Genomic DNA, 13,989 nt, shown 5'->3' with positions numbered 1-13,989 from the left:
TCTTTTCCCTTTGCCACCAGATTATGCATACCTATTTGTTACACGAGCTTACCCAACAGTAAATGTTCTTACTTTTCTGCCTTTTAGAGATGACATCCTGTACATCTGGCAAGGCAGACAATCAACCAGAAGAGACCAATACTTTTCATCTGAGTTATGTAAATCTTAAAACTTTACAACCCACATAAATCTGCTTGAAGTCTGAGCCAACTCATGACAAAATTGCAAAACAAATACAAATTGAGTCTCTTCACTATTCATTGTTCCATTGCATCTACTGAAAGATAGAGATAATGCATGCAGCCTGCAGACATTTACATTGTTGGCCTCATCATCAAAACAACATTAAAGGAGAAAAGTCAGTATTGTTCTCATTTTCATATGCTAATTTTGAATAATAATAACACTGATTTTCAGTATAATAATGTAATGATGTGACAAAAAAATTTGAATTTTTTTTGCTATTTTTCTGGCATTCGACTAAACATTTATGAGAGCTGTGTTGTTGCCTTGCAGTGTCTTGCCTCAGCATGGGGCACGAGACAGGGTTCAAACAGCTCGTGGCTGTGCAAGTATAATAAGGGTACGTCTTTGTTATTCATTTAATCCCATAGAAATGTAAAATGCCTCATACATAATTGGGGTTGAATGTTTACCTCCTTTTATTTACCACTTCTTTGGTAAAGTTTGTTTTTCTGTATATCTGTATTTCTATAAGTCAACTTCGATATGCACTGACTCTCTCTCCCTTATCACATACATAAGCACAGTCAATGCATCACCCCTCCTTTTCTTATTCCCTACCTCTGCGAAAATCAATAGTGCAATATCATTCCTTAGGTGTTATATATATACAGTGTCTACTATGTCTGATGAAGGGTAAGGGCCTGAAACATTAGATGTGGCGATAATTTCCATTAAATGTAAATGAAGCTGCTTCTGGTGTACAGACTTAGTCTTTCTCTGTCTTTGGACGTTTTTTTTTGTCCAGCACCCATTACTCAAGTTGTCAGATGTATGTGCTGTTTAATATTTTTATATATTCAGTACCAGTCAAATGTTTGGAGCCACCTGATTGAAGTACTTTATTATCTTGAATATATTTTAATCTAAAATCTTATGCTTAAATGTTTGACATGTGTACTGTATGCATTTCTTTCCAAAGAGATAAATAAATGAAATGTGTTTAGGATGAACAGATAATCATGTAAAATACATTACCCCCAGTTTCAGTGAATAGAGATGAGAAGGTATTTTCCCAGTCATAAGTGTCTTTTGAACAATAACCTGTTTTGTTTTAACACTGCTGTCATGGTGGGATAGGTACATAAAGAAAGCCCGTGCAGCCACTATGACATAATAACATAGCAATACTGTCTGTGTTGCAAATGATATCAAAGTGGGGTACAATTTTCCTTGAAGGATAAAGCAAATAATATTCAGATGAAAATCAAGCATGGGGCCATCTCTGGTGAAATGGAGTAAGGAGCACGGTTGTTTTGGGGGCGTGGAGGATACGATGAAGGGTGTGTGACGATGGCAATATACTTAGATTTATGCATGAGTTTGCTTTAATGGTATCAACACAGGCTGTCGGAATGGCTTCCCACACCATTTCAGCACTCTGGGTGAGATGGTTCAATTACTGTGAGGAGAGCTGGAGGAGTGCGCCACGTGTGAGACACTAGACTGACAGCTATTTAAGAGGCAGCCTCGTAAAAGAGATTTGTGCCTATCTCAGCTGGTGCCGTGCTGGAGCGAGAGTCAGTGGAGGGGTCTAACGGCTGCAGTACTGAGCCTCTCTCCCAATTCGACCCGCCTTAATCTGCAGGACTGAGTGCTCCCCACCCGCATTATGGATCATTTAGTAAAGCCATAAAAGCTGAGGTGTTTTCACATGAAAAGTTATTTCTTCACTACTTCTACTGTGATTCATTCCTCTCTCATCCACATAAATGCCCCAGGGGAGAGAGGTGGGGAGGAAGTAAAGGAGAGAGAATGAAGTATAAAGGGGAAGAAAAATCTGCTATGTCATAAAAGCCAATGGCCTGCTTACATTGATCCTCTTCAAGATCCCTACAAGGATTTGGGGATATTTTTCATCTCCCCTGATGGGTTGTAAATCTAATCTTTGTTTGCCTTTGAACTTGTGTCATTTAATGGATAGGATCATAATGTGTTGTGTAGACGATAATGTGGGTCAATGTGGCATGATGACTTTAAATCATGACCTCAAATTATTTGTAAGCCGATCACTCTGGACAAAAAATGGTTTTCAGCCAGTAATGTAGAAGAACAAACAATGGGCTCCTTAGCCTTTAAAGTAACTGGAAACCTCACGATGGAATTGTCCTCTTTTTATGTATTTTGGTCTTATGTGTACTTAGTCCCACAATCCAGTCATTGCTGAAGTCAAACAGCAGATATCTGGTTGTTTACACCAACTGTTGGTGCCATCCCTGGGCCAAGTGTTGATGGCTGTGGTTTGGCACAGTCAGCTTCTGTTGTTGACACTCCACAACAGTTGTCTTTTTCAGCACTGGGAACTGAGATAGGGCCTTTTATGATCTACAACAGGCAGCCAGTATTGAGGTTCTGCAGGGGGAAAGTTTGGTCAAGTAATAACATAACTCGAGCTACCCTACAGGGCAATTATTTAGTATGAGATGGATCCAACATCTCCAATTCTAGGGCTCCCGAGAAGCTATATAACCACTTTAGTTGATATCTCCAAAGTATTTTGCATACAAAATCTGATCTGTTTTGCAAAGTTTGGCACTTTATATTATCTTGCGCCTGATCTCTCAGCCGTACAAGTAGCCACTTTAGTCTGAATTGTAACCACCGGAATTCAGACAAATTCCTGCAGCTCCCTTGTGTAATTTTGTTGAACTGATCCGGCGAGCAAATAATTTCATACCACAAAATATAACAACAAAATGAGCTAAATCATTTTCATATTTAGGGCCTCTGCTTCCTCATCCGCTGTTGACTCACGCGATTCAGACTTGGTTTTAAGGTGAGCCAGGAGGTTGTCAATGGAAAAACAATCTGCAAAGCCTACACATTGATCTAAGTGGTCTAAACAGAAACAATAGCTGTTTGTTTATAGGTTTTCCAATCCTAATGGACAGTCTATGATACATTTTGTTGTGGTTGCTTCTTGAGACTCAAATTCAATATCTTAAATGCATCTTCACAATTTTAATCCCAATTGCTTTAACACCAAATACAAATATCAGTAATAAAAAAATAAGAGGATTTCATACAATAGCAACATGGCTGATTTCAACACCACTGATTTTATACATACTGTCTTGATAGCACAATGTCATACATTTATAAAGTAAAATAAATGGAAAACATATTAATGCATCTCTGCTTGATTGTATCTGTGAATTAATGAAAAAGTGAAAGATGCAATCAATTTCACCATTGCAACTCTATTGCACCACTGTTGTCATACCCATCTTCCATGCATCGTCACACACTGAATCATGAACATTCTCTCTGTCTGTCTGTTGGTCTGTCTCGCTCCTCTTCCCTGCATACATACTGATTCACACACATGACCACACATACAGATCAGCTCAAATCAGTTATGTCAAGCACTGTGCTTGAGCCCATAATGGTGGATGTTACTGGTCATATGCATTAAGGTGTCTGGCAGAGAGTATTGATTGTAAGCTGCTCCTGTCTCTGCGCATTGCTCTCTCCTGTGATCCTGCTGTTCCAAATGTCTCATCTTCTGTTAGCGTGACAGGCCCCGGCTGTCCTAATGGTGACTGTAGCAATTTGCAGGCTCCTGGGCAACCTCTCTCGACCACAGCAACAGGGAAGGTGATTATTACTTTAATCCCCTTGTGGAGTTCTCGCATTACATACTAAAGGAAGAGGGAATTTATCTTTGCTGACTATGCTGAGGAGGGATCGAGAAAGCAAGAGAGACAGAGAGAGAGAAAAAATTGTGCACTACTGTAAAGAAAAATTAAAGGAAAGAATTAATCGGTTCTCTTGGACAATTTTTCCGCAAAGGAACCCCCATAACTGATTTTGTTATGCAGCAGTTTTTTAGATGTTGATTTTCAAGGAATGATTACCTGTGTGATTGATTGTTTGATTATACATTTATTTCAAACATGTAAAAACAGTAGTCCAATATTGATGAAGTGCAAGTTATTTTTCAGGTATGTAGACTAACGACAGTTTTAACATTTGAGAATGACACTCAATAAAACACTGAAAATTAAAAATCTTAAAGCCCTCCCATGATGTACTTATGGATGTCAGTCCATCTCGGCTCTAAAGCTCACAACACTGTTCCATAAAACATCTATCAATTGTCCTTTACACCAGAAAAAAGCCAATGTAGTTCCTTGTCGTATATTATATCAGCAAGGCAATGTATTGTGATCATGCTACATACACTGTATAATACATAGAGGTAGTCCCAGTGACATTACCCATAGGTTTCTGAAGCAGAGTTTTAAAGCCTAACCATGGTGGTTGCCATGTTACAAACACTCTCTTTAAAAACTTTAAAGAGTGTCTTTGATAAAGGATTGGGTGAATGTAAGATCAAGGCTACCATGGTGCTACTTTGAATTGTGTCTGTTGTGCTTTAGGTTTGGCAATTTCACACTGCATCAGCTTGTGTCATTAGTAGATAATAGCTAAGGATGGTGGTCAGCTTAATGTCTGTTATCAGAGTGCTATTTGCTTGCCTGCTGCTCTTTGGACACTGTGCACTGACTTGTCAGTCATTGTTACCTGAGGGTTAGAGGCTACAGCACAGATGTCGTGTCGTTCCACATCTCTGCCACTCTGAGGTCCCGAGGTCCTCTCTAATGGAACCACATCAATCACAGGATTAGCTCAGTGGAAATGTCGCCCTGTTGTGATTCCACTATCAAGAGCTGCCCCTCTGCCACTTTTTCCACCCGACTCCCAGTTGTAACCTAACCTTTGAACGGTAGGAAGAGGATGTCTGTCTCAGTGACTAAATGGATTTCAACCCAGCAAACTGAGGAACTTTGTCAGTCAGCTCAAAACTGAACCCCCCCCCCCTTCCCCCCTCCACCACCAACACCCCCCCCCCCCCCCCCCCAAAAGAAAAAAAAACAAAGAAAAAAAAAACCAGATTGTTGGAGAATTTCTTAGTATGCATGTTGTAACACGGTGTAATAGGGGCTTCAAATTGGAAAAGGCCTGTCTTTATTACTTCAATATTAGCTGGTTGTGTGGAGCATATAGGCACTAGCTTGGGGTGCCGTTATGTCACTGCCAATAATGTCTTTGCAATATGCATGCTAGGGAGTGTGTCTTAAAGCCTGGTCCATTCAATACTTAACTGTGGAAGTAACCCATTTATAGGGAACATGTGGAATTGTCGAGTAGCAACCAGGTTTGACATTACTCTAGTCTCTGAGTTTTTTTGCTTCTAGCTCAAAGCTACATGAATATTTAAATACTTAGTGAGACTGGAGAAGGCAGAAAAGGAAGTGAAGGATCCAATTCAAATAATATTGATGACATAAACATTATTCCAAGGTGTTGTACAATGCAAGCAACCTGGCATGGACACATAACCACCTGTGAAAAGCCTTTGTATATGTTGAGATGTACATTCATAGCCTAAGCTTAACAATTCCATCCTTGTTTGTATTCTTGTCACGTTTGTTATAGTCCTCCAATAGGGATTTCCATTATATTTCTTTAAAAATAATCCACACAGGACTACAAGAAGTGCCTTTCCATATGTCTCTAAATAAATAAAACACTGCAAAGACATACAACTATTATCACACACATATTGTATTAAATTCAGCTTTATGTGAAGACTGCAATCTTGAGAACACAATTTTGAAGACAGATCATAAACATTTGGCCTCTGTAGCATTTACTGCAAGCAACATTTTAAGCTGGAAATAACTTCAGAAAAAACTGTTCTATAACAGGGAAACAATCTAATGCCCATAATGTAAATGTGAATCCAGTGCATAATAAGAGAAGTCCAGTCTGCAACAAGGAAGACACAGAATTAACTGCAAAGTAGACTTCATCTAAATATTATTGATTCTGCCACAAAATGACACATAAACCACACATCATCCAATTTGTAAATTGACTTGAGCTGATTTAGAGCTTTCTAGTCTTTTCACTACTCAAAGTGCTTTGACACCACAGGTCACACCTACACATTCACACCATTCACACATTGTTGGCACTCAACAATCGAGCGGTTGCTATTTAAAGTTACCATCAGATGTAACTAATCCTATTCAAACACATATATCCATATGCTGCCGATGAAGCAGCAGGAGCAACTTGGGGTTAAGTGTCAAGCCTTAGAACGAATCAACATATTGCTGCAGGAGCTGGAGATTGAACCCCAACCTTCTGGTTGTGATAAGACCAACTCTACCAACTGAGCCACAGCTGCCCATTAAATGTAAGAATGCAAGTACCCATAGTTGCACTGAAGGCCTTTCAAAATTATTTTGTCTCATTCTGATAATAAAGTTCAAATCCGCAGATTTTTGGATTAGTGATGATTCCAAGAAGGTAATTTTTACCAAGAACCCTTCAGTGAAGAAAAAAATAAATAAATAAAAATAAATGGATGGGAGTGTTTTGCACAAGTTATATCTATATCATGTTATCAAATGAGTTTTGGAGTGATAGTAGCTATTTTTTCTCTAAACTTTGAGCAGAACCATGCTAATGCTCTCCCCTCGATCAACATATTTATGCTAAGCGAGCTTCAAAGCTGCTGACACTCTGTCTACTGAGTGTAGAGATCAATAGTTTCTGCAGGTTAATGAATGCAAGCAATGCAAAATGTCTGTCATCTTAAATATACATAACATATATATTGCTATTATTGTGCGTACACAGTCCTGTACCTACCTTTAAGTTGTCTCTTATTGTAAAAAGTTTAGAGCAGTCTTTAATAGTTTTTTTAAAAAAAAGTGAGGTTACCCACATCTTTATATGTTAAGCACTAAGTATCTTTAAGTGGTCTTGGATAATCTTATTGGGACTTTTGGAACGACACATGGCTTTTTGCCAAAGATGAATTTGAGGTCATTTATAATAGAGGGTTGGGTGTTTTAAATGGAAAGACCTGTTCTCTCCAACATTACCTCGCAAATGGACATGAGGCAACATTAGCTTTTAACATTGTAGGTGATTTACATTAATTACAGGTCCATTTCATACTCCGAAAAAACACAGGATGATGAGCCATAAAAAGAGAAAGATGACCTGTTGGACTCTAAGTGAGCTTCCATTAATCAAAAAGAAATATGATACAGTTTTTGATTAAAAAAATACAACACATGTTTTTCTTGTTAGAGCCTGACTATCCCCTGAATTGCAATCAATTGTGTAACTAATACCTGTTTACTGAAACAGCAATGTTCTCAAATCTACTAAATCTACTATCGACTAAAATAAGAATCATCTACACATTTAATGTACACAATATGCTCTCATACAGTATGCTTTGAAAGCATTTTTTCCTGCCCTGCGCTCCAAACATGAGCCAAAAGAGGTGAGAAGTGGGCGCAAGTAGCCTAGTGGTTAACACGTGCACCCCTTGTACGGATGCTATGGTCCACCAAACTGGCGGCTCCTTTTCAAATCCAAACTATGGCATCTTTCCTGCATTTCATCCTCCACTATCTCTTTCCCTGATTCCTGACTCTGAATCTCCTATCTTAACAAGTAAAGTCATAAATAGCCTAAAATAAAAGAGGTGAGAAATAAGTGTTTTTTGATCTCAGTGATGATAGATAACCGTCTAAACCTCTGATAATTTTGTATTTGTAGAAATGTGAGCAAAAAGAAAATGAATCGATGGAGGATCAGCACAAAGGGCAGGATGATAAACAAAAAGGAAACAGGACAATTCAATGCTGCAGCACATTACTATATCAGAAGATTGTATCTTTCTTCTCACACAGATGTGTTTGTTTCTTATACCAGACAGCAACTGTATGATGTTGAATACACGGCGATTAGGATTGAGAAAGGGACACTGGCACATTGTTTTCAGAGGGGCAGAATTTGCTATTGTTTTACCAAAGTCCTCAGTTTGCCTTATTCAAATGTGAATTGTTCTTCTGCCGTGATAAACATTGTTCTGATAGACCTTTTTATCATTGAACACAACTTTTGAAATAAGTAACTTGCACGCAATTTAAAAAAAAAGAACTGTTGCCATATAAATAAATGGCATAATTTAAAGATGATATGAGAAGTTTTCATCTGGTTATGTAACACACTGAGATGAATGTGTATCCCCCTGCATGTTTGAAGCAAAAAAAAAAAAAAAGACCACAAGGATCAAAACAGATTTTTTCTTTATAATTATTTTTAACGCCTGAAAACCACTAGTGCTGGGTAGGTGTCAGACAAAGTGAGAAACATGCATGCATTTTCTTTACATGTTTCACAATTTTCGATTATTTATATGTATAGCACAAGATCAGCAAGGCGATAAGAGGTAAACAATTAACACCAACAAAAAGTTCTTCAATGAGCTTTAAAAGTTGGTGTAACGGTTCACTCCACTCATGATGCTGGGCTCACGATACAATTCTCTCACGATTTATTTTACACAATGAGACTACAGACGAATGATGACTAAAAAAGATCCCTTTAGGGTATGCAACCCCGCTCGTCAGCGTGGTTTGGCTTTTCAATGTTTTTTTTGTTTTTTTTCTCACAACAAGGGGAGATGATTGGACTGTCTTCTTGCAGTATTTGCACACAGTTTTTGTCTTGTCTGTTATCTTCTCACCTCTTTCATTTTAAGTGTTGGGGAAGCCAAAATGCTTCCACACCTCCAATTTAAAAGACAGTGGTGCGTCCTCAATTTTTCAAATCTTGCTCTGCAGCTGCCAACCGCCTCTGCTTTACAGCTGCTCACCATATAATTGAGATTCATTTTTTAGAGTACCGATGTGAATCTTGATATCTTTAAATCGGTCTATCATGATTTATGATTAATCTTTCCATCCCTAGCTTTAAAATGTCACTGAAAAAGCTGTGAGAAACTCAACGTTGTTCTTGGTTTTTGTCACTGAAGTTATGTACCTCTTGCTCCATGTGTTACTCCATCTTGCTGCTCCCGAATAACATTCACAGATTTTGAATGAGTGTTAAAAAATTGACCTAATTTATTCATGCTGTAATTAACCAAACTCGAGGCCACATCTTCTCATCCGTTTCTTTCGGCTACACTCAGTCCATGATGTCCTCTACTGAGACCTTGTATTAAATCACATTTTCAGAGTCTTTATCATCACAAGTCAGAGGACACGGCTTACATTCTGTAGAGCGAGTCCATCCATGTTCCCTCTTCTGTTACGCCATGAAGACGTGCACATTTAAAATAAATAATAAAAAAAAAACACATTCAATCACCCGTGCACTGCAAATTTGATTTAAGACTGCAATTTCATTAGTGGCACATTTTCCAAAGGACAACAGGGACCCACAGGGACCCCCATTTCATCATTATCTATGCCACTCCCTTTTTATATGCCCTCTTGTCTCTTTTTAAAGCTAACCAACCCTGAAAAACAAACAGACTGTGTACACAAGTAGTATTTTTGAGCAGGCGGACAGGCAGACAGATAGAAAAAAATGTGCAAAACAAGGGAATGGGCCGAGGGGGAGATTGTAAAGCTGTGACAAAGATGTGCACTGGGAGACATGACAGGAGTGTGAAGTAAAAATGAATATGCCTTCGGCAGCTGACTCCTGATTACTTTCTTACTATTATGGCCTCACGTTTTCCGAGGCATTTTGCTGTGTGGTTGGCCGTTAAACAACACAGTGAGCATATCACTGGTGTGGTTAATGCCTTCAACCTGCTTCCATCATCACATAAAATGCAACCCCGATTCATATTACAGCAGCTGTGTCAGAATGACATAAAAAGCACTGATTCTGATCAGGTTTCCAGCATAAAGTGCCATCACACAGAAAATGTCAGGAACACTTTGAAAGTTGTAGGCTCACTTATAAATTCGACTCAGTTTATGGACTATAATATCTGACAACGCATAACCAAAATTAAGTAATGGAGTAATTAACAACAGTTCTACCAAATTAAAACAAACTATGTGTGGTTTGAGAAAGCTCTATGGACCAAGAAGCAAACGCTGAAATAAATATTTTTCTTTTTTTTGAAAAGATGATTATACATTGCTTGTTTAATAAGAACCTGAAAGACTGAATCTACCAATGCTTCCATATTACCAATGCTTTTATATGACTATATAAAAATATCATTATTATTAAAGTATATTGGGTCAAGGAGAACGTTTAAAAAGAAACATGCAATGTGACCGATCAGTTTAGCCGTTGTTCAAATAGAAAATAAAATAAAATGGCATTCCAAGCCTTATACGCCACAACTGAAGCACATAAACTGGTGAGTGACATGTGGTTGTGAAGCTGATCTGCCCGTCACCTTTTCTTTTCTTTTTTACCGTTTTTTTTCTCTCCCTTCAGTTATTCTCATTGTGCTTGTGACCTTATCAGTGACATGTCAAAAATACTGCTGGCCTTAGCTGATGTTCAACAGGAGAACGGTGGGAAGAAAAGAGAGGGGGACAGGAGCAGGGACGAGAGAATGCTTGTGTAAGCAGTAGCTGTTCCCTCATTAGGGCTGCTGCTCCACAGTGATGTTTAAAACATGAACCTGCACGCTCATTTAGTGCGTAATTTGACTGAGGTGCGACAGGGGTTGAACAAGGGGGAGCAGCCAAAGTGGAAGGGTTATGATCATTAAGATTACATTAACTAACATTAACTAAGCACGGTCTCTGTGGCACAATTTCGCTCTTTCTGGAGGAGGTAATAGCTCTCCTGCTTCCGAGGTTTTGCCAGTTTTCTTTTCTAAAGGCCGCGTTCTTTTCCCTTCACCTATCTCTTACCTTTCGATTGCTTTCTCCCCTCCCTCTCTCTTTTTTTTCTTACACATGCACACGCACCTCCGTTTAAGAGAGCACTGTAGGCAGAAATGCCCATGGTTGGGATCATGCTGAGAAAGCAGAATTTAATTCCAATCAGGCTTGAAACGGGAAGAGCTTTTCCATTTCCCAACACTCCTGGAGTCATTCAAACAAGAAACACCTCCACCTCTCGCTGCATGCACATTAACATACACGCACATATCAATGTCACACACAACGTTCGGAGCACATGCAATATTGTTATATGGCTTGGCAGCCGAGCTGAATTTTTGTTTACTGCACCTCAGCTGCTGTCTTTGACATTAATACCATGCTAATGAAGCCCCTGACACCCTCTCTCACCTGTCTGTTCCATTTCACAGAGGCTTTTTAAGCCACCTTGTTTCCACTAACACTGCTGCTCACAATGAAAACATGTTGTTCAAGATTAAAAGCATTGTGGTTGCAATGTCAAAAACCTTCGCGAAAACGCTGTGTACCCTCGCCATTATCCACTCTTCACAAGCACCTCTTCTCTTTTCCTGTATTCACCCGATTCATCCTCCCTCACCACAGTGTGTCAGAGCACAGCCATAAAACTCATCTGGGAGCACTGCATGTCATCGCTTTCTTTATACATGTCTTCCCCCCCTCCCCATCTCTCTCCTAAGTATAGGCCATAGGTCCGACAAAGGCTATGTGAAGATCCTCCTCGAACGTCCGAATAACCATTACACTTCTTTTCCAACCACAAAGAATTCCCTGACTCCACACATATTTTCATTTTTACTGTCTGACTCTTCCAATTACTATCTCAACAGTGGGGAGGTTTTTAGCATATTGCTCTTCTTGGCACTTTTCAGCTTTCCGTTGGCCTGAGACAAAGGATAATATTACAGACCCTGCTTATGCATCATGATAATAGCTGTAATATAAGGGAAGTCTGTTAAGTACTGTATGTGCACTTTTATCCAGCCATCAGCTCAAAGCTCTAAACGGCTCAGGGATTATTTATACTACCGGCTTGATTTCTTACCTATGGGTGATAGCTCTGCCACACTGCCAATGTAGGGACCCTCTAAGAACTTTGGCTCACTGTCGTTTATGTCCTGGACCTTGATGACAAACTCTGACTCTGGTTCAAGAGGGTTATTGGAGAGCCGCTCGAGGGCCTGAGCCCTCAGTGTGTAAAAGGCTTTCTCCTCCCGGTCCAGTCTCTCAGTGGCGTGGATGTCTCCCGTTAGCTCATCGATGATGAAGATGGAACCTGCCCCCTCTCCAGAAATCGTGTACTTGATGTTACCTTCACCCTCATCGGAGTCTGTATGAATCTGTAAATTGATACAAAAGAAACAATGGTTTAATTTTCTCATTTCCTTTCATTTAAACCATCCTTTACTCCAGTAAATTAGATTTAGATAATATTTATCTTCAACAGCCAAGAGGATTTTTTTTAAAAAGATAACAAAGCTAAGATAAACACCTTTATAGTCAATTCTGCCTTACAGAGGTTCAAAATGTCATTTTCCCACATCTAAGTCTCACAGAAAAACAAAATTACAACAAACAGCAGACATAACAGATGGAATTTGTTTTAGACAAACATAAAGGGGAAAGGTCTGTTTGACCTAAAAACCAGTAAATTATTGTGACTCATTTACATTAAACTCTATGTCCAGCGTGCATGTCAGGCCCAGTGCTCTCTGCTTGTGCTCTGTCTTCTTTTTGTACATTTTTCTGCAAGTTTTCTGGAATCTAACGTTTCAAACAACATGTTGCGACACCATCTGATATCCTGTGAGCAGGAACAGTTCAAGACAGGTCAGTTAAACGCAAAGAAAAGTATTCTTTGTAAAATGGCAAAATCTTGAGGAGAGATTGAGCAAGTTGGTTAGCAGATATAAACATCCTCCCCGGACAGGAACTGAAAGTGATTTGAGTGGCAGAGAAGGAGAAGTGGTGCATATTTTAACGTCCAATCCATGGGAATATATGGTGACAGTTATACCAATTAAAACGTATGCATCTATTTACATAAGGAAGTTAAAATGTGACTTTACTTGTTACGATGGAAATACCACAGGCAGTAATTTGGAGGGAACAAGGAACAGTTTTTCTTTTTGAGAGATTGCATATAAAAGTAATTGTATTATTGCAACCATACGTTAAAGCTGTCCTTAATTTGTTCATGGCTATACTTAAAAAATAAAAAAAACGATTGGTTAACTCTAAAAAGCCAAACATGTCTGAAAGTGTGATACAGGCAGCCTAAGAGGTATTGACTAAAAAAGAGTTCTTCAAAGCTTTCTTCAGTTTTAGCGTACAAGAAACAAGTGTCTAAACTTCATATCAGGACTTGTGAGCACACTCAGAATATGTGAGCACACCTGAGACAGCTCAGGTCAATGATTAGGATTATAGTGCAGCAGGTAAAAGTGCAGAAAACCTAGACTGCAGACACTTTGAATTAAGATTCTTCACCCATTTTACAAGATTTTTTCCTTTAAGTTACAACCACTGTTCTGATGGTTTGTGTAATTGATAGTTGTCAGAAAATGACACTTGGTCCTCAGCTGTGACCAAAATAAATGAGAACAGTTCCCTTATCTTACTCTCCAGCAGCATTGGCAGCTTAAGGCCTTCCCAGAGCTCCCCACAGAGCAGCCATCAACATTGTCTGGGGGAAAAAAAAAGACACCGCAGCACGACTGATGATTTACACCTTTTTTTGAACGATTGCCCTTCGCAGTGTGACACCCAAACTAGGAGATCAAAGTCATTTCAAAGATTGTAAAAGGTAGAAACATGGAAGTGGCAGGGCTGAAAAAGTGAACTTAAAAGAGCCCTTATAAATCAGAGATAGTCCCCCCATAATGTGATTAGAAGACATTCCAGAGGCAGCAATAGGAGCTGCATCGGTCCCCCATCCCAACCTCCCCTTTGGCTCTTTAGCGAGCACTAAACCTGCTCTATCTCACTCTCCCTCGCTCACCTGCAATCTGAAATTATAATTCAGTGC

At 39.2% G+C, this 13,989-nt stretch overlaps 1 protein-coding gene across 1 annotated transcript in view; it reads right to left on the bottom strand.

The window, feature by feature from the left end:
• Positions 1–13,989, bottom strand: part of cdh22 (cadherin 22) — a 171,496-nt gene that overhangs the window by 57,551 nt on the left and 99,956 nt on the right. The window contains exon 4 of the mRNA XM_079341078.1: positions 12,007–12,301. Coding sequence (XP_079197204.1) covers positions 12,007–12,301 — 295 coding nt within the window. The remainder of the gene's footprint in view (positions 1–12,006; positions 12,302–13,989) is intronic.

This window comes from Symphodus melops (assembly GCF_947650265.1).
Source record: "Symphodus melops genome assembly, chromosome: 4".
In the NCBI taxonomy this organism is placed as follows: Eukaryota; Metazoa; Chordata; class Actinopteri; order Labriformes; family Labridae; genus Symphodus; species Symphodus melops.
This window is presented reverse-complemented; position numbering and strand designations above follow the sequence as displayed.